We start from the raw sequence: 23439 nt of genomic DNA on the forward strand, positions 1-23439 counted from the left end.
AAAACCCAACAACCCTCACTGTAGAATGAAAGCTGTGAACACAACCCTCAAACAGGATATCTTATTCAAAAGAGGCTGCTTTAATGCACCCCTTTGTCATCAACAAAAAAAACTAAATTCAGTGCTAGGTTTCACTTTTAGCAGCCTGGTGCCCACCACTGCTCTGAAGAGGAATGTTTGACTGCTGCTTTCCGTACTGGGTCCCCTAGAATTGCTGCCCTGTGCTTGTGAGCATTGGACTTTACTTGTCACCTAACAATTCATGTTTAAGACATAACCTGCAAATGTTACTTTCGTGCAATTAATTTACTTACATTTATGCCTTGTAAATACAGAACTATAAAAGGATCTATCAGACACTGGGTGATAAAGGATCAGGTGAAATTCAGAATAGACGAATGTGAAGTGATATGTTTAATCAAAGTCAGTCCTGGCTTTGCCATAAGACAAGGAGCCAAACATTGCCACTCAGGAGAGAAAATCTGGGTTCAGACTGGTAAACATCAACTCAACACTCAGCAGCAAATTTACTTGGAAATTAGAAGCAGATTAGATGTTAGCAGGTAGGAAGGCTTCCAGTTGCACCAAGGGAGATGCAGGTTGGATGTTAGGAAAAATATCTTCTAGAAAAGTGTGATCAGGCACTGGCACAGGCTGCCCAGGGGGGTGGTGGAGTCACCATCCCTGGAGATGTCCAAAGATGTTTGGATGTTGTACTGAGGGATGTGGTTTACTGGGGAAATACTGGTGGTAGGTGGGTGGTCAGATTGGATGATGTTGGAGATCTTTTCCAACTTTGGTAATTCTATGATTCTGTGAATCTTTCTACCAGAGAGAACCCAGTGATGACATCGTATGCTCCAGTGATCCAATCCATGGTCAGTCCCATCCATCTTCCAATGCACCAAACGTATTTGAATGCTCTGGGATGATCTCACGCCGCCTCAAAGAGGAGACTTGAAGAAGTAGGATCAGAAAAAGTTCAGAAAAGGGCAAAAAGGAGGATTGGCTGTCTGAGATGGATTTGAAATATGCAGGCTAAGGCTTGTTAGCTTGAAAATACATGGTCTAAGTGAGTATTCACTTGAGGTCTCCAGATTTGTGACTGGCAGGAGGGTGTGGAAGGGGCTTGAGTATCCACTGCCTCTTCCCATCAATACAGAAAGTAAGGGGCAGCAGATGAAGCTGCTGATGGTCAGCATTAAATCTAAAGAAATCATCCATCACCCACAGATATCCTTGCTGAAGAGTTCTGAGCCTGGACAAGCACTTGGCAAAGAGATCTGCTGTGAGTTACTCCATAGATGGCACCAGGCTCAGGAAATCATTTTGAGTGAAGAAGGTTGGAATACTAAGGGGATGACTGTCCTGTCATTATTCCTTAGCCATCTGTTTGAAGACAGAACAGTGCTCTGGATGTACCTGAATGTGCTCCGAATCAAACCTTTTTCATGTTCTTAAATAGACGTTCTCATTACAGTGTGTCACTTCAAAGAAGCCATTTGCTACAAAACTCCACATCCATTTCCTCTGAAACACTATTCATTTTCCAATTATTTCATTGTTTAATGCAGAGCAGATGAAACTTACTTAGCTGTTGATCTCACAAGGGCGTTTATCCCCAGGGATGAACCTGCAGCACTGCATGGCCCTCCCAGCATCACAATCCTCCTAACCACAGAAGAAGGACGGGGTCCATCTCTTCCATGTGGTCACCACTGCGTGGAGAATGAACCCATTTTCTGAGTGTGTATACATTCCCTATAAAGGAGATGCATACACAGGTTCAGCTGTAAAACCCTGTAGCCTGTTGACCCAGTGGATGTCAAAAATAAAAAGGTGTTGGATCCGGCCAACTGCCTTGGTTTGTGAGCCCAGTAATGGTGGAGGGGAGGGACATGGGGCTGGGGACCAGGAGAGCATCTCCTTGGGGTGACAGCATGGGCTCTGTACAGTGGGATGGGACCCACCATTGCCTCCTGGGCCACTCTCCCTGGAGTGCCAGCAGGGCATGGTTTGCCCAGGAAACTGAGTGTGCATCCAAAGAGAGGCATTTCTAAGTTACATCACAATGATCCTTAGAACATCAGTGATGACTGAGCCAACTGAAAACAAACTGTCCAGAGGGAAGGTGTGTATTTCTGCAATGGCTTTTCCATTGCTGCTCAGATCTATTTCTGTGCAGCCTCAGCATTTCTAGTGTACTGAATGAAGTGTTGTAAAGTCCAGGGAAGTGCTTGGGCTGCCTGGGAGTGATTTTCGTGTTCCTGCAGCTGTGCCATATGGGTCTGCAGTGCTGGTGCCTGGGATTTGTTCATGACAGGAGTGCTGGAGGGCAAATAGAGCAGAAGAGCTACAGGGAAACATAATGCAGGAGCAGAGTGGGTTTTTTTTCTACAAATATCTTTCAAGATGTATATAACTGTCAAGATGTATGAAATAATATGTATATAACTGCACGTATAAGTGGGCATTCAGCAGCTATGGCTGCTGTGAGCCTGCTTCCATGCATGGAGGAGGGGGCAGAAGGCTGGAGAGTTTCTGGGAGGACGTGTGAAGTGAGGAAGAAATGGGGGAGCACCACCTGGAGGACATCACTGGGTGACACTGTGACCACAAGGCCTTTCTGCTCGCTGCCTTCAGCAGTCACACACACGTGTTTTTCCGTGGGGTTTCACCACAAACACGCCTTTCCCGCTCGCTCTGCAATGCAGCATCCCTGACCTCAACTGTTGTTTCTTTCAAGTTAAGAGCAACAACAAAAAGAACGCTTTGGGGGGCTCATTTTCTCAGATGTGAAAGCTGCTTTTCATCAGTGGTCCTGTTTCTTTCTTACATACGCTCTGGAAGAAGTCTATGAGAGGGGGGTGATTTTTCCACCAGTTCTTGCATTTGTGAAACCCGCTCAGATCTCTGAAGCTCACTGCCCAAAAAACCCCCCACTGATGAGTTGAGGCATTATCAGATTTTGTTCATAGTTTCCTTTGGTGAAGTGCACAAAGCTGCGTTTCAGAAGGAGGTGCGGAGCCCTGGGCTGCTGCTGCCTGTCCTCTCCTGTGATTGCACACAGCTGAGCTGCAGGTTTTCCCGTGGGAAGGGAGCCCATGGTGAATGCTCATCAAAGGGCTGAGTTTGGTTGTTTGTTTTTTTTTTTGCCAGAATGGAATTCTGCATACAGAAAGCTTCAAAGTGTTTCTTTACGGCAATTGCATAAAAAATGCATGACATAAAACTCCTAACAATTGCCTGTTCTGTGTGCTGAGAGCACAGCCAGTGCTATGCGTGTGCCTGGTGGCATGGGGACCATCCTTGTGTCCCAGCTACCACGGCCACTGTGCAACAGGAACATGGTACTGCCACTCAGGGCTGACTTTTCTCCTTAAAATCAAAAATAAAAGGGTTTTTTTGGGGTGGTGAGGTTAGTGCTATCATGGGCACGGTGGAGCTGAGGAGAGGTGTGCTGGCTGCTGTGTTAAGAGGGGAGGAAAGCCGCCCTGTGCTCAGCACCGTGGTGCCACAGAGGCTCAGTGCCCATGGCTGGGGCAGCGCCGTGCTGTTGGGCTCCTCTGCCTGTTATCAGCTGCTGCTCCACCGGTTGCTTGGCCTTGGGACTGGCTGTGTCTGTCTGCAGGCTGAGTTTCCCCCACAGCTTTTTGCAGGCTTTAACCCCTGCTCGCTCCCCTGCTCCTCACCACATTCGTAGTCCCTTGCTGACCAAATCCAACCCAACTCAGGGCCACAAGGCGCCAGCCTGCAGAGCTGAATGATATATTTACCCTTTCTAATATCTTTACGAGGTGTGCAGCCACCTCTCAAAGTGTTCCTTACCAAAGTCATCAACCAGCACAGAGCCCAGAGCATCTTTCCAGCCCGGATGCATCCATTTGATACCCCAGTCCCAGTGCAGAGCCAGCTGCTGTGCTCCCAAAGTCTCCATGAGAAAGGCTCGGCACAGTGCAGGATCTGATCCAGTCCTCTGCAGTGTCCTCCCTGGCTCGCATCACAGCAGGGCTCAGCACCACACAGGTGATTCTCCATAGTTTTTTCCAGAAGGATTTACTTTCTGTGGACTCGAAGCCACAGCCTCCTCTGCAGCCCTGTGGGGAAATGGTGCCAATCAGCTTTGGGACCCCCAGCTCCCCACACACTCCCCACCCCAATGCCAGGCTGTACCAGGGTACGATGCTTACGATAGAAGCGGCGGATGGTGGGGATCAGGCTCAGCAGGAGCAGCAGGGCAGTGGCAGCCAGTGGGACCCAGACCAGGAGGCTGCAGGCACCTGCAATGGGGGACAGAGTGAGGAGCTGCCCCTACAGCTCAGCACTGCAGCACTGTCCTACCCGGGTGGAGGAGCACGGGGTGAGGAAGGAGAAAAGCAGATCTTGTTCTTGGGAGGGGTGAGGCCATGAGCATTACCCCAGAATATCCCTTGAGAATGCACTAAATCAAAAGCATCATGGGGAGCTTAGCTCTGGGTTTTGATAACATTTTTGTGTCATTCTTGCTGGTGCAGGGATCCACCTGACGCTGCATCCAGGTGAGCTACATCCCTGGGGAGCACTAGAGCTAAAAGGAAATCCTTCCTGGCCTCTACACCCACGTAGAACCCAGGCATTGCTTCTGGAGCAGACAGAGCCAACGCGTTCCTGTACCTTTCTTGTTGATGGCTTTGCATCGTGTGGGTTTCTTGGTGAATGGGGCCACCGTGGACACTGAAGGCAGAGGCAAAACATCGACTGTTTGGGAGAGAGGTAGAAGAGTGTTAATGTCATGCTGAGCACAGCAAACAGGAGGTGGCTGGAAACAGCAGCTTTTAAAACTACACCCAGCATAGAATCACAGAACAGTTTGGTGGAAGGGACCTTAAAGCCCATCTGGTTCCAACCCACTGCCATAGAGAGGGACACCCCCCACTGGACCAGGGTGCCCAACCTTGAGCACCTCCAGGAATGGGGCACCCACGGCTTCTCTGAGCAGCCTGTCAGGTTGCACTGTTGCAAACGTTGATGTTAATTACAGTTGAGAGCTCTTTGGATCTCTTAATGAACAAAGCAAAAAAACATCTTGAGACCATTTGAAATTGCCCGAGTTGGGTGTCAGGAGCATCCTGAGCCCCTCAGTGGTTAGAAAGTCCCTAGTTTTAATAAAAAGCTAAGTGAGCAAACATAGGCAGGATTAAAGCAGAAGGAAGGAAAAAATCCCCAAGCCATGCTTACAGCCAGGCACAGCCTCATCATTTATTTTAAGGTTTTACATCACTGCTTGTTGGTTTCCAACCCCAAGCCCCCTATACACAGGAGCACAGGGATTGCAGCAGCACATGGGGTTTTCAGGGGTCTCTGAGTCTCTTCTGTATTCACATTGCTGCAGTTGTTGCTCAGAACTGCATTATTTTTTCTAATAAAATGATAGATCTAAGGGAACTTAGAGGTGATTTGTTTTATGCTGGCTATTGAAGAGAAAAAAAAAATGTTTGGCAGAGTTGAGTCTTTTCCAGCCACCTGCTGGGGCTTAGTTTTAAATTGGAGTGTCCTTGGCGGTGCTGAATTTCAGCCATGTTTTTCATGCCTTGCTTTTGGGACATAGATAGGTGCATAGCTGATTAAAAAAAAAAAAACAGTTCTCCTTTATCTGAAATCAGCTTCTCTTTGAAGCAGCAACGATCCCAAAGGGAATTTTGAGACAGCACAATGAATGTGAGATGTGAGGTATGTCTGCAAAAAGCAAGAAGGGGTGTTTTAGAGCCAGCATCTATAGCTGCATCTCAATTCAGCATGTTGTTTGTCTCCCCAGAAGCCCACTAAGAAATGCACTGTAGCTCTTTGCTGCATTTTCTGACATCTCATTGACCCCAAAGCCCCAACCTTACACCTCCAGATTGGGAAGCCAACATGCTCCCCCTCATCCCAGCCCACTGCCGCACGGTTTGGAGCCCCAGGAGTGATGCTCACCCACGCTGAGCTGGGTCGCAGTGCCCAGGATGAGCTCGGAGGACTGGATGGTGCAGCAGTAGTAGGTGCCGTTGTCGGAGCCGTGCAGCCGGCTGATGTGCAGCCTGGAGGAGTGGTGGGAACTCATCCCGTGAATGCTGAACTTCTCCTGGCTGATGTTTGCGCCATATGTGGCTTTTCCCAGAGGATTGGAAAATAGCAAGAACTCAAAGTGTTGCCTGCCCTGGTTCCAGCGGTACCAGTAGAGCCCAGTGTGATCCCTCTTCATCGGGCAGATGATTTCTGTGCTGCTGTTTGTCTGGGCTAAGATATGCCCTGGAGTCTGGGATGAAAGTAGATTTGTACAGAAACCTACAAAAAGAGGCAGGAACACAGAGCTGTGTATTTCACCTTCGTTAGATCCATAGGTTGGAAAAGATCTTCAAGATCCCCAAGTCCAACCATTGGCCTGACCTACCGGGTCCCACCACTGACCCACGTCCCTCAGTGCCACGTCCACTTGTCTCTTAAATAACGGCCCAGCTTTTCCTTCTATGCTTAGTAACTGGCATCAGACCTGAGCCCCTCTAGCAGAAGCATCAGCCTGTGTTAAAGCTGGACACAGTAATCCTTGTGGGTCCTTTCCAACTTGATGTTCTATGATTCTATCACAGAATCGTTTGAGTTGGAAGAGACCCTAAACAGTCATATTGTCCAACTTCCCTGCAATGAACAGGGACACCGACAGCGTCGTCAGGTGCTCAGAGCCTGGTCTATGGTTCTGTGATATTCCTTCAGAGGCCTTTTTGGTTTCCCAGCTACTTTTTGGAAAAATAATAATAATTATTATATCTATTTTGGTAAAACCACATACATCACCCCACAACCGCTCATCTGGAGATGGAGCTCAGTGGCAGAGAGGAGTGGAAGAATGATTTTAAGTATTTTAAGAGTGCTGTATTTTTTGTATTCTCTCAGTTTTGGAATCCAGAGACTCTTCTGAGCCCCTTCCCTCTCTTATTTTGGTTGCTAAAACTTTTAGATTATTTCTGTTGTTTTGTAGCTAGAAACCTGAGCATCTCCAGAGCTGTTTCTGTGGGATGCGTTGGTCTCTTCCTAAGACACATCTCTAGAAAGGGCAGGAAAAATTTGGAAAGATTGGGAAAATGAATATAAAGATAAAGACATTTCATTTTATTTGATATTTATTTTTGGATGGCTGTTTTTCATAAGAATTTTGCAATTTGGAGAGGGAGAACAGCTCAAAGGTAGCAAAAGGATTTGAAAGCTTCATTTTGGCGTTGCATCGCCTTGTTTGGGCTGTGCAGGTACTGCTGGAAAATTATCTCAGGTCTGGGCAGATAGGAGTGGTGTTTGTGTGTGAGAGGAGCGAGCTGGCACGGCCTTGGGGAAGGAAGACAGGAGCTGGAGCAGGGCTTTGTGTTCAGCAAATAATCCTGTGCAGCTGCACAGCCCCTGTGAAAAACAGCCTCAGGAGATAAGGATGCTCTCCCTTCCCCTGCCTGTTTCCCAGGCAAGATTTAGAGCCATGCAGAAAGCTGAACAGAGCCCTTTTTCCCTTTTTTATTTGCCTTAAAATTTATGTATTCCTTCAAACTTCCATGGCCACTGTTGCAAACTGCCCCATGCAACTCCAGCCCTGCAAGCCCACCCGCACAGCATGTGCTTGACCCTGGCTGCCCCATGGTGGTGAGAGGTCTGGCTGGGAGCAGGGGTCAGGTGGGAATGAGGCAGCAGCTCAGGAATGGAGCCATGGGGGCCAATTGGTTCCCCTTTACCCATGTGGGGCAAACTGGGATTTATTGCAATCTTGTCCAGAGGGAAGCTAGCCAACCCCGCCGTACTGTGGTGCTTTTCTCCCCAAAGGCACCTTCTTGTATGTCTCTAATTAGTTATTTAGTTTTTCCCATCTGGGACTTTTGGTACAACTGATGGCGTTTTGGGGAGCCTGGGGTGACCCCACCACTGCACTGGGGCAACTCTTACAGGCACTATATATACGTAGTATAAGTACACTGACGATACATTCGGTCCATATCCCCTATGATTCACTCCATGAATTATAGAACCATAGAATCGTTAAGGTTCCAAAAGATGTCTAAGATCATCCAGCCCAACCAGCCTCCTACCACACCATGCCCACTATCCACGTTCCTGAGTGCCACATCTCTGCAGTTCCTGACCGCCTCCAGGGACAGTGACTCCACTGCCTCCCTGGGCATCGTGTTCCAATGCCTCACCACTCTGCCTGAGAAGAAATGCTCCCTAATACCCAACCTGAGCCTCCCCTGGAACACCTTGAGGCCATTCCCTCTCATTCTATCGCTGCTACCTGGGACTGGCGATTTAAATTGCCCTCATCCAGAGATATCCCTCTTACCTGGGAGCTGCAGGCAGAGCCAGAGCCAGAGCCATGGCCTGGCCATGGTGGCCATGTCCAACATCATCCAGCTGTGTGCAGGTGCTGCTGGTGTTGGTGGTGAGAGGTCCCCGCTCTCACAATCAGGTGTCAGGGCGACGGGCTGGGCTTGCTCTCTTTAATGATTTCCTCCTATTTCACCATCTAGCATCTCCTCCTGTTGTAAAATCTGGCCTTTAGGTATCAGAGAGCAGCAAGCTGGCTCAGAGGGCCCTAAATGAATAAAACAACACCCTTTGGCTGTCTTCTGTCGAAATCAATTTGCTCTCTAAATGAGAAGATGTAACTTCAGGCACTCCGCTGCAGCAGAAGGCAGCAAAATTAACTGCAGCCTCCGGGATTCACCACACAGCAAACCGTCCTTGTGCAGGAGGCATTCTGTCCTGAGCCTGGAAAATGCTGAGAGCTCTCCATCTCACACGAGAGAGGCATCGCAGAACGCTTTGAAGACGACAGCAAGAAACCTCAAACAAATTTAGTGGCTGACAAACCGCAAAAGTAAGGAAATTCTTCTCAGGCTCCCCACCTGGCCCTGAGCTTTGACACCGAGTGCCTCATTTGTTGTACTGAAGTTATAGGTGAAGGATTTGGAGCAGGAATGGCTTGGATTTGAGCAGTGAAATGCATGGTGTGAAAGTGCAGGGAGCGGTGGGGTGCAGGGGTTGCAAGACTTCAGTATTTCCATCTTTGGGAAGAAATCTCTTGTGTGCTGTCATTTTCTTCTCTCTTTTTGCTGGGGTTCCCTCCTGGCTCATGCCCACAGGGTCTCTGGGGGGGCTCTGGGGTTCCCCCTCCCTCCACTCAGGACCCCCTGGATCTGTGAGTTGTCAGATGAATGGGAAGAAAGGATTTTCCATCCCATCTGGTGTAGTTTTTTACCTTTTCACCAGATTTTTCTGTGCTGCTCTAACATGTTTCCCCCACACCCTTCTGTTTAATACAATTTCCTGCTACAACCACCCAGAGCCTTGTGGTGAAGAGTCAAATGTAGGGTCGGCTGAATCATTCCTTAACTCTTTCCTGGCAGGAGCAGCCCAGAGGTCATTTCAGTGCTTTCCAGCTCATTTCGTTCCTTTAAGTGCACAGCCCTTCTCACAGGGCGCAGTCATCCATCAGAGCTGTGTTGGCAGCATCTTATTTTCTATGGTTTCTGCGCACTGCTGGTGTTTTTGTTTGGGTGGAGACCACCAGGGGGGCATTGAGGGGTTTTGGGGTAATGGGAGATTTGGGATGGCCCCAAAGGAGAGTGACCCCAACTCCAAGCTGCACATAAAGGGAAGGGAGAGCACCTGGCTGCAGGCGAGGGGAGGGGAATTGCAACACAGTGATTCAGACAAGGCAGGCAGGTTTTAATTGCATTTTCAGGGAGTGACGCGGAGTGCAGTATTCTCATAAAGGCTGCAGTGAACTCAAAAGGTTGTCCCACACTGGGGCTGGCTCCCCTCATGAGCACCTGGTCAGATTTCCCCTTTCCAGTGCTGTGGGGACCTTTTTTATCAAGGGCCCTCACTGAAGAAGTGCAACTGCAGGAGAGCTTTTCCACTGCACATGAGTTGTCCTGCCTGCTGCCATGTCCCTCCTTTCCCACCTCTCTTTCTGCCGACCCCTGCCCATCTTCTGACCTCCTGGCCAGGACCAGAGTGTTCCCAGAGGTGGAGTAAGCACTGTTAAAGCCTTGGGCACAGGGCACATTACTGTGGGCTTCAAATACTGCCGGAAGGTTGGCGACAGTGGCTTGTTGAAGCAGATGCTTTGAGTTTTGAGGGTTCCCCTGGGCTCTGAGCACTTGATGGAGCTGTAAGTGTCCCTGTTCATTGCAGGGGAGTTAAACTAGATGGCCTTTAAGGGTCCCTTCCAACTCAAATGATTTTATGATTATAGCAGCTTTAGAGATACTTCCCTGCAGCATTTTAACTTACATTTGTCCAACGGAAAGAGAAGAAGAATATTAACAATGTAAAAGCTTAATGCTGGAGCAGTTTTGTGGCTTTCTTTTTCTCTTTTTGTTCAAAATGACGTGGTTCTCAGGGCTGGGTGCTGCTCCCAGTAAACAAACCAGAGGTGGGACGCCTGTGTCTGGCAGCCCATCTCCAACAGCAGCCCCAGCGCCGTGGGAGCGTGCGGGCAGCCAGGTGGTGCTTATCACATCCCCGCTTTGTTTGGGGCTGCTGTCTGGGAAGAGCACGGGCGGGTGAGCTGAACCCATCTGTTCACACAAACAAGAGGTGTTTGTGACCTTGCCGGGGTACAGCGGCTCCTGTGGAGCGCTGATCATGAGCCTTGCTGGTGGCTGGGGCAAGATGGAGGGGAATCTGAATTTTCATTATGTTTGTGCTACTTGCCTCACAGCTTCTAGTGGGATTTAAGTCTTTAATGTATACAGTAAAAGCCAACCTTCTTGATCCTCTGCCCAACCTCATCCCTGCCCCATCTCCACAGTCTCCCTGCAGATCTGCTCCTTGCTCATACCCTCATCTCACCTTCCCGGCACCAATTTCCTGGTCCTTTGCCAGCTTTGTTACATTTCCAACTCTATTTCTCCCCCCTCGCTCCCCACCGCCCCCCCCTCCACCTTGGTGTCTTTTTTCCAACAAAATGTGTTGCTTTGGGTAACTAGAACAAACCATTGGGAAATAAGAGGTCTGCAGTGGAGAAGCATGGCTCAGCGGGGTCCCCAGTTCTGCTGAAATCCCATTTTGCAGCAGAACCATGAGCCAGGCTGTGCTGAGCATGCAGGGGCTGGAGAAGGGAACTGCCTATCTGGGATGGTCGGATCCAGAGGGCTGAGCTGCCCTCAGTAGCCACAAATGCAAACATTGGGCATAAAAAACAAGGACAAAGCTGCACCCTCAGTGCTTTTGGACTACAGGACTTTTGGAACTGGAGAGTGCTGCTCAGCCTTGGCATGCAGTTATTGGAGTTAGGAGATCATAGGGTGGTGGGGTCCCCAGTGGGCAATCCCCAGGGCTCAAGCAGCTGCGTGGGAGCTTCTCTCCCTCCCTCCCCCCAAGTACTTATTTTTAATGAGGGAGGGAGAGAAGCAGCACTGAGAACGACAGGAGGATGAGTAATGCCCTTTTCTGTGTAATGGCAGAGGAAAACGAAGGGGGCCGAGTGGTGTGCAGGGCTCTGAGCTGCAGTGTGGTTTGTGGGGTGAAGCCGTGACTGTCTCTGCAGCTGCAGACCTCCAGCTGCAGTTCAGCTGATGCTGCAGCAGGGCTTAGCCCCCCTCCATGCTGTGAGGAGCAGGGTTTCACCCCCAGCTACCCGCCTGTGTGCAATAGGATGGCATTGAAATTCTGCTGCTGAAGTTTGGGAGATAAAATGGGTGTGAAATATTCATTGTGTAAATTGAGGGGGAACAAGTGTTACAGATTCAGATGGTTTGGGGCCCAGGTGTGATGTCCCTCAGGCTGAGGGGCTAGCAGAGGGGTGCGGAAAGCAAGTGGGCCATGAAGGGAATCTTGGGGTACGGGTGGTCAGGGACAGGTGGCAGTGGCTGCTCCAGATCTCCCTCTTGAGGGCACTTGGTGCAAGCAGAGCTTCTTGAGATGTAGCAGTGACTAATCCGGCCCCCCTGAAAAAAAATAATGAGCAGAGCACCTGCTCTGTGGTTATCAGTGCCGGAGAGGATAAGAGAAGCCAAGCAAATTGTCCTTGGGAAGATAGTGGTGGAGATGCCGCACCTGAGGGAGGGAAAGGCACCGAGGAAGCAAACAGGCGATATCCTCCCCAAACAACCATCTGCCATGGCTATAAAGAGCTGCTGGCTCCGAGACCCCGCCAGCACCTTGACCCTAAAGGTGCCAAATCCAGCGGAGCTCTGCAGCATCCATCCCCAGGTCCCCAGGACTCCCAGTGCATCTGGACAAGGATTGGTGAGATCTTATTATCGGGGTCCTCCTCTTTTCCTCCTCTTTGCCTGCACCCCAGGTGCCGGCGGGCCGCAGCAGCCGCCTGCCAGGCCTTTCTCCCCCATCCCCCACTGTCCCCTTGTCCCCCCCACCCCCTTCCCTTGCTGCTGGGTTTGGTGTCCCAGGGAGGTTGTGGGGCTTTTTGGAGGGTTGGTTTGTGGGTCCGTGGGGTCCCAGTGTTATGGTAGTTGTGCTGTGAAACGCGGTCGTCTCTCAGCTCGTCACCCCAACTCTCGCTATGATGTCCGATATCGTTAGCAACTGGAAGCTGGAGCAATTTGTGCTCCAGAAGTGTCTCCCCCCGATTTGGTCCCCTGGGGCCTTTCAGGGTCCCGAGGCGTACCAGCAGCTGTGTCAGCAGTGGGAGAGCTGGTCCGAGGAGAACAAAAAGCCCAAACCCACTAACAAGTGCAAAAAGAGAGCGGCCTTGCAGGGTTTGCTGATGGTGGGCAGGGAGTTGTCGAAGTTGCTTAAGGAGGCTCTTGAGAGTGTGCAGACACTGGAGCAGGCCAAGGGCGAGCTCAAGATGCAGGTGGATAACCTGCGGGCAGAGGTTCAGGGTCTGTGCGGGGACTCGCTGAGGAGCGCGGTGGAGATAACCCGGCTGGAGAGCAAGCTGGGCTACGAGAAGTTGAAAACAGAGGAGTTAGAGAAGGAGGTGGGCAAATGGATCGGGGAGACACATGACGCACAGAGCGCGGTGCGGGCTGTCCTGCAGGATGCCCAGCGGGACCGCGGCAATGGCCCTGATCACAAGGTGTGCCACGCCAAGATCCAGGAGCTGCAGGCTGAGCTGGGGGTGTCGCGGGGCATTGTGGCTGCCATCCAGGGCAAGAGGAGTCGGTTCGGGAACGGCGAGGGGGATGACTGTCTCGATCCACACCCACCCCACTATGACTATGAGGATGATGTGTGGGGGGCCAACGGCCCCACCAGGCCATCCCCATATGCTCCCCTGCGGGAGGAGGTGTGCCAGCTGCAGGGCAGTGACACAGAGGCTGCTAAAACTAAGAAAAGTCCTCCTGATGAGCCAGTCAGCCATGGCCCGCTGCAGGCCATTGATACCAACCGGGCCATGCTTTGGTTCACCCCTGAGCAGCTCAAGACGGTGGGAAAGATGCTGGGGCCTCTGACCAAAGAGACAGCGGTCAACTGGCTGTCCAGGGCCCAGAGGCTGCCCAGGTGCCAGAGCGGCAGTGCGGTCAGTGACCTGATAGACGTGGTGAGAAAGTGCATGAAACCTGATGATTTCGCGGCCCTGCCGGGGGATGTGCAAATGGGCAATGTCCAGGATATCGGGGACGTCCAGTCGGCGGTGCTAAAGGTGTTTTTCCCAGAGGTCAACCCCTTGGTGCTCTTCCACCAGGAGAAGCAGAACCCTGAGGAGCGGCCAGATGCCTATGTCAACCGTAAAAAGATGCTCTACCAGATGGCGGGGCTGCCTGGTTCTAAGGAGTCCCCCCTTGATTTTGACAGGCCCGAATTCAAGGAGCCGCTGGTGGTGGGGCTGACCCCCCCTTTGCGGGTGATCGCGGGTGGGGATGCGGCGAGGAAGCCGCTGTCAGAGCTAGAACAGATCCTGACCCAGAATTTTGAGCTACAAAAGCAGGCGTTCCCAGGGTACATGCTGGGGGGGAAAAAGGGGAAACCCTCAGCCATGTCCTTCCAAAACGCGGGGATGAGGAAAATGCAAGGGGACAACCGGAAAGATCCTGATGGCAAGAACAGCTCGGGGAAGGAAAACCAGCAAGGGCTGAGGTTTCAGAAGTCCAACCCTTGGCGGGCTGAGCTGAGGAAGCGCTTGATCAAATATGAGAAGCAGGAGGACATTGATGGCTTGCCAGACGCAGAGCTGTTTAGAAAGCTGGCGCTGCACGAGGCCAAGAAGCACAGCAGCTCCAACCCCATCGACCCGGGGTCTAAGGCTCAGCAATAGGGCTGCCAGGCACCTGCATCGCCCCTTTTTGTGGCACCGATTAAGACCGATTTGTGGGGGCGCCTGATAGTTGATATAACTATTGGAGGAAGGGTGCTTGGACAAGTGATGTTAATTGATACTGGTGCCTCTTATTCAATTCTGAATATGACCCCTGGTGAAACTGGGCTCTTCCAAACACGCGAAATTATTGAAGTAACCGGGCCAAATGGCCAAAAATCCTCAGTGCCATTCACAGAGCCCATACCCTTCGAAATTGGAACTGCCAAGGGGTCAGAAAAATTTGGGAAAATGGAAATGAAAGGAAAGCCAGGAATTTTGGCCATCTCCACTCTTACAAAGATGGGGGTGGTAGTGGACCTGGCAAACCAGACATTGTTACGTTGCCCTCAAAGTGATGTGCCCATCATCCCAGCAAGCCACAGAGTCATGTCCATCAAAGCTCCTGAGCTCCTGATCCACCCCGAATGGGAGCCCCGAGTGAAACGGGTGACGGAGCAGTTCCCACAGGTCTGGGCAAGGAACAAGCTGGACTGCGGGCGGATCGATGCCGTAGTTGTGATAAAAGGGCCAGACCCCCCTCCTCAGCAGCAGCCCCAGTACCCAGTTGAGGCTGAGGAGGGCTTATGGGATACAGTCAAAACCCTGCTGGACCAGGGCGTGCTGGTGGAGCAGCAGAGCACCAGCAATGCTATGGTGTGGCCCCTGCGGAAAGCTGACAAGAAAACCTGGAGGCTGACGGTCAACTACAGCACCCTCAACCAGGTCACCCCGCTGAAGGCATCCACGGTGGCCAAATACCCTGATGTCATGGAAGCCATCTTCCGGGGATCAGAGTGGTTTTCAGTGCTCAGCCTGACCAGCGTGTCCTTCGCCATCCCCCTGCACCTCGAGTCCTGGCACAAATTCGCCTTCACTCTCCAGGGACGGCAGTTCACCTTTACCAGGCTCCCTCCAGGCTTTCACAGCACCCCTGCCATTTGCCACACGCATGTGTTGAAGATGTGGGAGAAGCTCAGCCACAAAGAGAGCGTGCTATCCTGTGCTGGTGACATCCTCATCCACACTCGAACCAAGGAGGAGAACCTGGAGGTTCTGGCAGAGGTGCTGGAGGCCATCCAGAAGACAGGGTTCAGGGTCAGCCCAACGAAGGCCCAGCTGTGCTGGAAGGAGGTGTCATATTTAGGGGTTACCCTCAGGGAGGAAGGGCGCTCGCTGGAGAAGCAGCGGGTTGAGTTGATACAGAAATTGTCAGCACCAGCTGATGTTACCACCTTACGGTCCTTCATGGCTCTTGTGAAGTTCTCCCGAGAGTTCATCGAGGGCTTTGCAGAGAAGGCCGCCCCGCTCTGCAAGCTCCTCAGAAAGGATGCTCTGTGGGAGTGGGGTCCAGAGCAGGATGAGGCAGTTAAAACTCTAAAGGAGAGCGTTGCCCGAGCCCCCATGCTGGTGTGGCCCTGTGGTGACAGACCCTATGTGCTGCAGCTGGCCAGCGTGGGGACAGGGCTGAGGGCCACCCTTAGCCAACATCATGGTGCCCTCCTCCAACCCATTGCCCACGCCTCGCGGCTCCTGACGCCAACTGAGCAGCAGTTCACTGCATACGAAAAGGAGGTGTTGGCATTGATCTGGGCCCTGCAGCACTGGGAGTATTTGGTGGGGTCTGCCCCAGTGCTGCTAAGGACATCCCGTGCCCCAGTGAGGTACCTCTTGTCAGGGAAGGGAGGGAACAGACCCATACGCAGCCCCAGGATGGCCAACTGGGTGCTGGCACTGCCCAACAAGGACATCCCTGGGGAGACTCAAGAGCCCCCACCCAGCATCTATGGGGTGGTCATCAGCAGCGAGAAGGATGAGGAGGAGATGGGGGAGCCAAAGCCACAGCGGGCGCCCCTGTTTGAGAGCAGCATCAGCTTGGTGGATGCCAAGGACAGAGGCTACGTGGTATGGTTTGTAGATGGCTCCAACTACCATGAGAACGGGGTGCCCTACACGGGCTACGCTGCCATCAACCGATGCACTGGGGAGGTGGTCAAAGGGAAGTGCCTGCCGCACTCCATCCAGGCTGCCGAGCTGGTGGCTGTGACAGTTGCCCTTGAGAACACGCCAGCAGACCAGCCGCTGGCCATATTTTCAGACTCGGGCTGGGTGGTGAGGGTGGCACTGGAGTGGCTGCCACTCTGGAGGGAGAGGGACATGCAGTCAGCTGATGGCAAGCCTGTCACCTATGCCAAAAAGCTGCAGTACCTTGCCAAGCTGGCAGAGCAGAGGGCACACCCAGCCCAGATAATTAAGGTCAGGGCCCACAAGAAGGGAACAGAGGAGGCTAAGTGGAACAAAGAGGCAGATGCCAAAGCCAAACAAGGAGCTAAGGAAGGGCAGATGTGGAAGGCCAGTAGGCCCTCCGAGAATGGTCCCCTGTTGGTGGCTACAGGCAGGAACTGGGAGAATGTGGACTTGCTGGGCTTGCAGGCACAAGACCCAAGTGTCCGGGAGCTAGCGCAGGGCAGGGAGTACAAAGGGTGCAAGGTCTGGAAGGATGTCTCAGGTCTGGTCCTGGCACGGAGAGAGGGGGTAGATTTCCCAGTCTGGGTGGTGCCTGAGCTTGTTCGGACAGAGCTGGTGGCTTTGGCTCATGAGCAGGGGCATTTGGGAATAGATAAGACCTTGGCAAGGCTACAGGGTGCTGGTTGGTGGCCTGAGATGAGAGAGGATGTAGAGAGGTATGTCAACAACTGCCTCACCTGTGCAGCCAACAATCCTGATGCAAAAACAGCAAAAGCCCTCCTGGGCCACCAGAGGATTTCTGGCCCTTGGAGCAAGCTACAGATGGAGTTTATCGGTCCTTTGCCCCAAACGGCCTTAGGAAACAAGTACTGCCTGGTGATCAGTGATAACTTCACCAAGTGGGTGGAAGCATTTCCAGCTCGAAACAACACAGCCAACACAACTGCCAAGATCCTGGTAGAGCACATCTTCTCACGGTGGGGCATCCCAAAAGAGGTTGACTCAGATCATGGCCAACGCTTCGTCGGAGAAGTCTCGAAAGGAGTGTGCCAGGTATTGGGCATTAAGCAAAAGCTTCACATCATGGGGCATTTCCACAAGCCTGGCTTGATGGAGGGGCCCAACCAAACACTGAAGATAGCATTGAGGAAGATCATAAACCAACAAAGGAAGGACTGGGATCAGAAACTCCCACTTGTCCTCCTGGCATTACGGGGAGCTGTGGCATCTCACGTACCTTCTCCCCCAAAAATGGCTCCTGCTAGAGACCCAAAGATGCTGGAGCACTGGTGTCAGAGAGGGGCACCGCCAGACGAACTGCAGCCCCGCGTGCTGACAGACAGGTGGGTTCAGGACATGCTGAGGACGGTGTCAGATACGTACCACCAACTCGCCTCAGTGCAGGAGGCCAACATCCACAAGATGGACAAGCAGCTAGGAGTGCTGCTGCGCCCCGTGGAGTGGAACACAGGGGACCTGGTAACATATCGGGGGGTTAGAGAGAAGAACCAGGAGCTGGGACCCCAGTGGATGGGACCGGTTAGGGTTGTGAACAAGGCCAGTTCCTCCATGTACCAAGTAGAAATCAGAAAGGGGGCGAAAAGACAGGAAAAATGGTTCCATTCTTCACAGTTAAAAGCATGGAAGGGAAATTAACGGGGCTGGAGAGCCCGCTTTGCTTATGTTTTGCAGATGAAGGAAAATGGAAGGTGATTGTGACCAGCGGGAAAGGCGAACTTCGTGGCATCACCATCCCTATGTGTGCTGCAGGGAAAATGCTTTCAAATTTGTGGTTGCAGGATTTGCTTTGATTTCTGGTATGTCTATAGTGCTGAGCATGCAACATGCCCAACCAACCCACCAGCACCTCCAAGAAAAAGTCAGTTCCAGCTTAGACACACCCCCCAGCAAAAGGGCCACAGCCCAGCACAGGGTCAGGCGGTATGTAAAAATTGACACAGATTGGCCTTGGTCTCAAGCTCATGTGAAATATTCAGGTAGTATGGGATTAAATTCTAACAGGCGCTTAAATTTGTCAACAGTAGTTATGCATGGGACTGAAGTGTATTTGGAAAACGAGTGGAGCTGGGATAGCACCAGCAGGCTTCCGCAGCTGCTGGGGAAGGTGGGGCAAGAAATTAAAGTAGGATGCAGGGTAATTAATGGTTCTACTCATCAGCAGGTGACTCAAATCTCCGTAACTGAAATAAAAACCAAGAAGAGTCAGAAAAAAAACTGTGCCCTGGAAAAATTGGATTGTTGGTGCAACTTTACGTTAGTCCAGCCAGTCTTTGTGGTCTGTCTCTGGGCCCAAAACAGTGTGGGGTTGTCATTTAAATTCAAGATTGTCACCACGATGCGTTCACTTGCTGCCCTTAAGGCCCTGAGGTGCCACTTTTTGGCCTGGCGTGCAGCCCAATACGCTGAAGTGGGGAACCAAGTAAAATTAGAAATTAGATACTCTCAAGAAAGTGTAACTGATGCAAAGCGAATTAATGGTACCACTGTGACTCTCACTGCTCCTAACAGCCGTAAGTGGGTTGTGCCAGTAAATTGTGTCCCTGAGAGCAAAACACTTAGTAGATCTGAATTAAATGCAGAGACATCATGGTATAGCCAGGATTATGGATACTGTTCACGTCCACTGAAAAACCTCCAAGTGTGGTGTCAAGGAAAGCTGAGTGTAGAAATGTCTCCCGAGCTTGGAGGAAAGTGGTTGATAGGAGGCCCCGAAGGATTTCAAAAAGAGTTTCCCATCATTGCTGTCCTGCGTCCCTTTGTTTCCAAGATAGGCCCATACGTAGTCAAGCAAAATCACATCCAAGAGCTGCTGACCAGCCCTGTGCGATCACTGAAGAAGGTGGTGCTGTCCCTGTCCACTGCCAATATTTCATCCATCAGACCGCACTGTGCTCCCTTTCTGTCCACCCTCTACACCGGCTGGCAGGCCTGGCTTCACAGCCGCTCCATGCAGGAGGCCCGCGCCAGGAGAGACCTTCTGGCCACAGCCCTGGGAGGAGGAGGTGCTGGGCTGGGAGTGCTCAACAGCATGAACGTTGAGGTCTTGGCCAACAAGTTGGAGGCTGTCACCTCAGGTGTGCAAGGCCTCCTCAACCCCCTGAATTCATCCCTGGCCAGCCTAGGGATGGGGCAGTGGCTTGTGTCTGAGGTGCTGCCTACCTGGGAACACATAAGTGAGAAAGACCACCAGGTGTTGTTGCAAGCACTGGGAATCGAGCAAAATAATGTCTCCCTTGCTCTTAGTTGCATCCAGGCCCAGATGTGGGTGCAGAGTGTCGTTGCAGGTATCCTGAGGGATGGTGACAACGGCATCCTCCCCACCGAGATCCGAAAGATCGTGTGGGACTCAGCCACGGAGAAGGAGCGGCAGCTCCAAGCCTGGTGGAGGCTGGTGAACTTCACCCACGACCAGGTCCTCAACTCAGTCATCGCCTACGTCCTCACCGTGGTGGAAGCCCGCATCGAAAAGGTCTACCCCATCGTGGCCCTGGGGATTAGCACAAATGGGTCCGTGGTCTATCCCCTGGACCACCGGATGTGGGCAAGAGTGTCAGACAGAAAATGGCAATCTGTAGATCTGGAAGCCTGCATCTTGGAACGGGGGCTGGGATTCATATGCGAAGATGATGCCCTTAAGGCGAGCGATGTCTGCTTTGACACCAGTGAGGGGGTGTGCCATTTTGAGATCAATCCTGGCAGCAATAACAAAACCGTGTTAGTTTACGTAGGGAAAGGGTGTGTATGCTTTAGAACAGTGTGTAAATACGTGCAAATTAATGACATCTACAATCAGACCGTATTCAATGATTCAAATACGTGTGCTTGCAATGTAGCTATTATTAGAGGCTGTGATTTCGTGTATAAGCCGCCAGTTTTTACTAGCCAATTGCTAATCAGAAACTATAGCCTTTATCGTAGTATAACCCCGACCCCAATTGGTATGGATTTGTCGCTAGTAAAAGAAATGTTAGAGCATGCAAATTTACAACAGCTTTTAGAAAATGCTAAGGCAGAAGCTAAAAAGATCCTAATAACTGTACATCACGATGGTAACGTTATAAAGCAGGTAGTGGAACGGATTAAGAGGGTGGGAGAGCACCACTGGTGGGAAATTTTCTTTGGCTGGTCCCCAACAGCGACCGGCATCTTCAACGCGCTCCTGCATCCTGTTGTAGTCATACTGCTAATGCAAATCTGTGTGTGCTTTGCCATGGTTGCTACTTGTTACTGGATAAGGCACGTGAGGCTCTGCATTGAGAACCATCTGAAAGGACTGGGGCTGGCCAAGCGCCTCCTGCCATAGTCAAGGGCAAGACTGGGTTGGCCTCTGTGTTTGCCACCAAGAAGAACCTTTAGCTCCGCTGTTGGCTGCAACCCAGTAGGCGTTGAGCGGTGGGGACACAAGCCATACCAGACCTTGATGTGAGGGGGTTACCCCTGCTGTCACAAGAGGGCCATCCAGGAGCAGAGGGCGGGCCGTGCAGCCTGCCTGTAGGTGTGAACCACAGAATGGTTGAGGTTGGAAGGGGCCTCTGGAGGTATCTGGCCCGATCTGCCTGTTCAGGGAAGGGCACCTAGAGCAGATTATCTAGGACTGTGTCCAGCTGGGTTTTGACTGTCCTTACAGTGGAGACTCTACAACTTCTCTGGGCAACCTGTTCCAGTGCTTGATTACCCTCCCAGTAAGAAAGTAAGAATAACTTCTCTCTGAATATCTCACTCCCAAATGCTAATGACAAAAAGCTGCTTTTGTGTGATTTAAGACTCCTTAAGCGGAGGAGAAGAGGTTAGGGAAAGCCAAGGACAGTGCTTCTGGAAGGATACAGAAGGGAACATAAAACCTGAGTGCAGAAAAGCAGAATCAGAAGCTGGCAAAGGTGCTATCAGCCTCAGAGACTTGGAAAGCTGATAGAGGAGCAAAACCAAAGATCACGTGATCACCTTGGACTTAAAGGAGCCGAATCCACATGGACCTTTGCAGCAACCTTCTCTGGGTTCCCAAGACTCCCAAGACGTCTGGCCAACGGATTGGTGAGGTCTTGTTCTTGAAGCCTGGACATCACTGCTTTGCTTTGCTTAGTTGTGCGTGTAACCAATAAAATCTGTCTGTTAGAGGATGGACGGTCTATTTCATCATTTCCTGCTCACACCCCACCCACATTTATAGCTTTAGGTATCCTGTAGAAGAGAAATTCTGGTAAAAAGAAAAGATGTGCTCTTTTTCTCCTTTTTCCAGGCCAAACTCACTCCCTTGCTATTTGTCTGCAGAATACTCACTGAAACGGGGAATTCTGCCTTGAAGAGTGGGGCTCTGAGTTGACATTACAGCTCACGTACAGACACAGTCTCCTCTTTACTCTGCTTCTCCTGTCTGCAAGCTCTGTCTCTAAAATGGAAAGGAGCTTTGAAATGTATACAGGGGGTCTCAAACAACTTTATAACATTGCCAATTTCAGAAAATAAATCAACTACCTCATTTCCAGCCCGTGTGTCCTATCTCATCTCAGAGGTCTGCTCTCTCTGGGTTGGGATGCATTACACTGACAAAAAGCCCTCTCCACATATTCACATATAACACCTTCTTCAGTCTCAAACTTGCACCAGGAAAGAGCAGAAATGCAAGGATTAGTCCAGAGATTATGGTACAGCCATAGGGAAAGGGCTTCCTACACCTGTATTTTCACCGTCAGCAGAGTCCCTACATGGCTCCTGGATGCAGCAGCAGCATCCTTTGCAGCTGCAGAAAGCTGCTGCCCTCTGCATCAATCCAAGGACAGTTTTCATACCATCTCCATCCACTGGTGAAACTAACACAAGATGGTGTGATTAAGAACTAAATCACAGGGCAATCAAAATGACATTGTTGCTGCAGCTGCTCTCAGCAGTTTGAGCAGTGGGCAGGAGTCACAGGAACCTGAAAACAATCATAGAATTGAGGTTGAAAAATCCTCTAAGTTCACCCAGTCCAATCAGCATCCCATCCCCACCATGCCCACTAACCCACATCCCTCAGTGCCACATCCACCCAACTCTTGAGCATTTCCAGGGACGGTGTCCCCACCACCTCCCTGGGCATCCTGTGCTGATGCCTCACCACACTTTCTGATTATTTTTTCCTAACATCACACCTGAACCTCTTCTGAAAGAGAACAGAAAGGCAGGAGATTACTTGGAATTGCACAGGCTAGAAGAAAAAGGAGAGGAAAAAAAAAAAACAACACTCTTACAAATACATGCCCCTTCTTCCCAGCATCTCTAGAAATAATGTGGTGCTTTATTCAATAGAGAACCACGGGATTGTTGAAGATAAAGCTGTCCCCTGCACACCTGTAGGTGCCGCAGTGCTCCATGTACAGCCAACAGCAGTGCAGGAGCACAGGTTGTGGCTGCAGCCACCTGGGTATGGTGTTGCCTTTCCTCAGTTCGTCCAGCATGGTGATGAAGGACCTGGCTGATGGTAATACGTGAGCACTGTCTGGAACACAAACACAAGTCAGTCCTGCTGGGTGCTCCCATTGCTTTACCACAGAATGGCTTGGGTTGGAAGGAACCTTCATTGAGTTTCAATGCCCTGCCATGGGCAGGGCTGCCAACACTAGATCGGAGTGCCCAGGATCCCATTCTGTTGGCAAATACCACAGCATAGTCACAAAGATACATGCTTGCTGATGTTGGCCTACACAGCGACAGCTTACAAAACATTACTCAAAGAGAAAAGAAAAAGACCTGCTGGCCTCCACAGCGCACCCACTGATACGCTGCGGAAAAGCACAGCACCACTGTGGTGTCTGTCCTCACTTCCTTCATGCTTGTCCGCAAAGCTGACGGATAACCTTAAAACTCAGTCAGTCGCTAGAGACAGTGCGGAACCCCACTGTGCTGAATCGCAATGAAAGATGACGCAGACATGAGGCGAGGCTGGGTGAGCCTGCGCTGCAGAGCCTCAGCTGGACACCAGCCCTCAGCTGTGCACTCACCTTTCTCTCTCTCTCTCTCACACTGATGCTTTTTGGTACACCGTGTGCAGGGTGGGACGATGAAAGGCTGTGTGTGCCCTGGCACCTGGCAAGCTTGCTGCTGGGCGATGCTCAGCCTGGCCTGGGTGGTGCCACACGTTCACCACAGGCACTGTGCTTGGGTTGGCATGCAGCAAGTGTGGCCTGAGGTCTTCCCCTGGCAGGCGAGAACTG

General features: G+C 51.3%; 2 protein-coding genes across 2 annotated transcripts; one reads left to right on the top strand and one right to left on the bottom strand.

Moving 5' to 3' along the window:
* Window positions 1-3723: 3723 nt before the first annotated feature.
* On the bottom strand, window positions 3724-8474 carry CD8B (CD8b molecule). The gene is made up of 5 exons (XM_042871949.1): window positions 8333-8474; window positions 5953-6303; window positions 4654-4737; window positions 4191-4280; window positions 3724-4097 (listed from the first exon to the last, which is right to left on the bottom strand). The coding sequence occupies exons 1-5, from the start codon at window positions 8397-8399 to the stop codon at window positions 4057-4059; spliced, it is 633 nt and encodes a 210-aa protein (XP_042727883.1). The 5' UTR covers window positions 8400-8474; the 3' UTR covers window positions 3724-4056.
* Window positions 8475-12167: 3693 nt separating this feature from the next.
* Window positions 12168-21368, top strand: LOC122180368. Its single transcript, XM_042871974.1, has 2 exons — window positions 12168-12249; window positions 17921-21368. Exon 2 carries the CDS (start codon window positions 17931-17933, stop codon window positions 20550-20552), a length of 2622 nt encoding a protein of 873 aa, XP_042727908.1. The 5' UTR covers window positions 12168-12249; window positions 17921-17930; the 3' UTR covers window positions 20553-21368.
* The last annotated feature ends 2071 nt before the right edge of the window (window positions 21369-23439 follow it).

The sequence above is a fragment of the Lagopus leucura genome, unplaced genomic scaffold, assembly GCF_019238085.1.
Source record: "Lagopus leucura isolate 7727_CA_CO unplaced genomic scaffold, USGS_WTPT01 Super-Scaffold_100004, whole genome shotgun sequence".
NCBI classification, from domain to species: domain Eukaryota; kingdom Metazoa; phylum Chordata; class Aves; order Galliformes; family Phasianidae; genus Lagopus; species Lagopus leucura.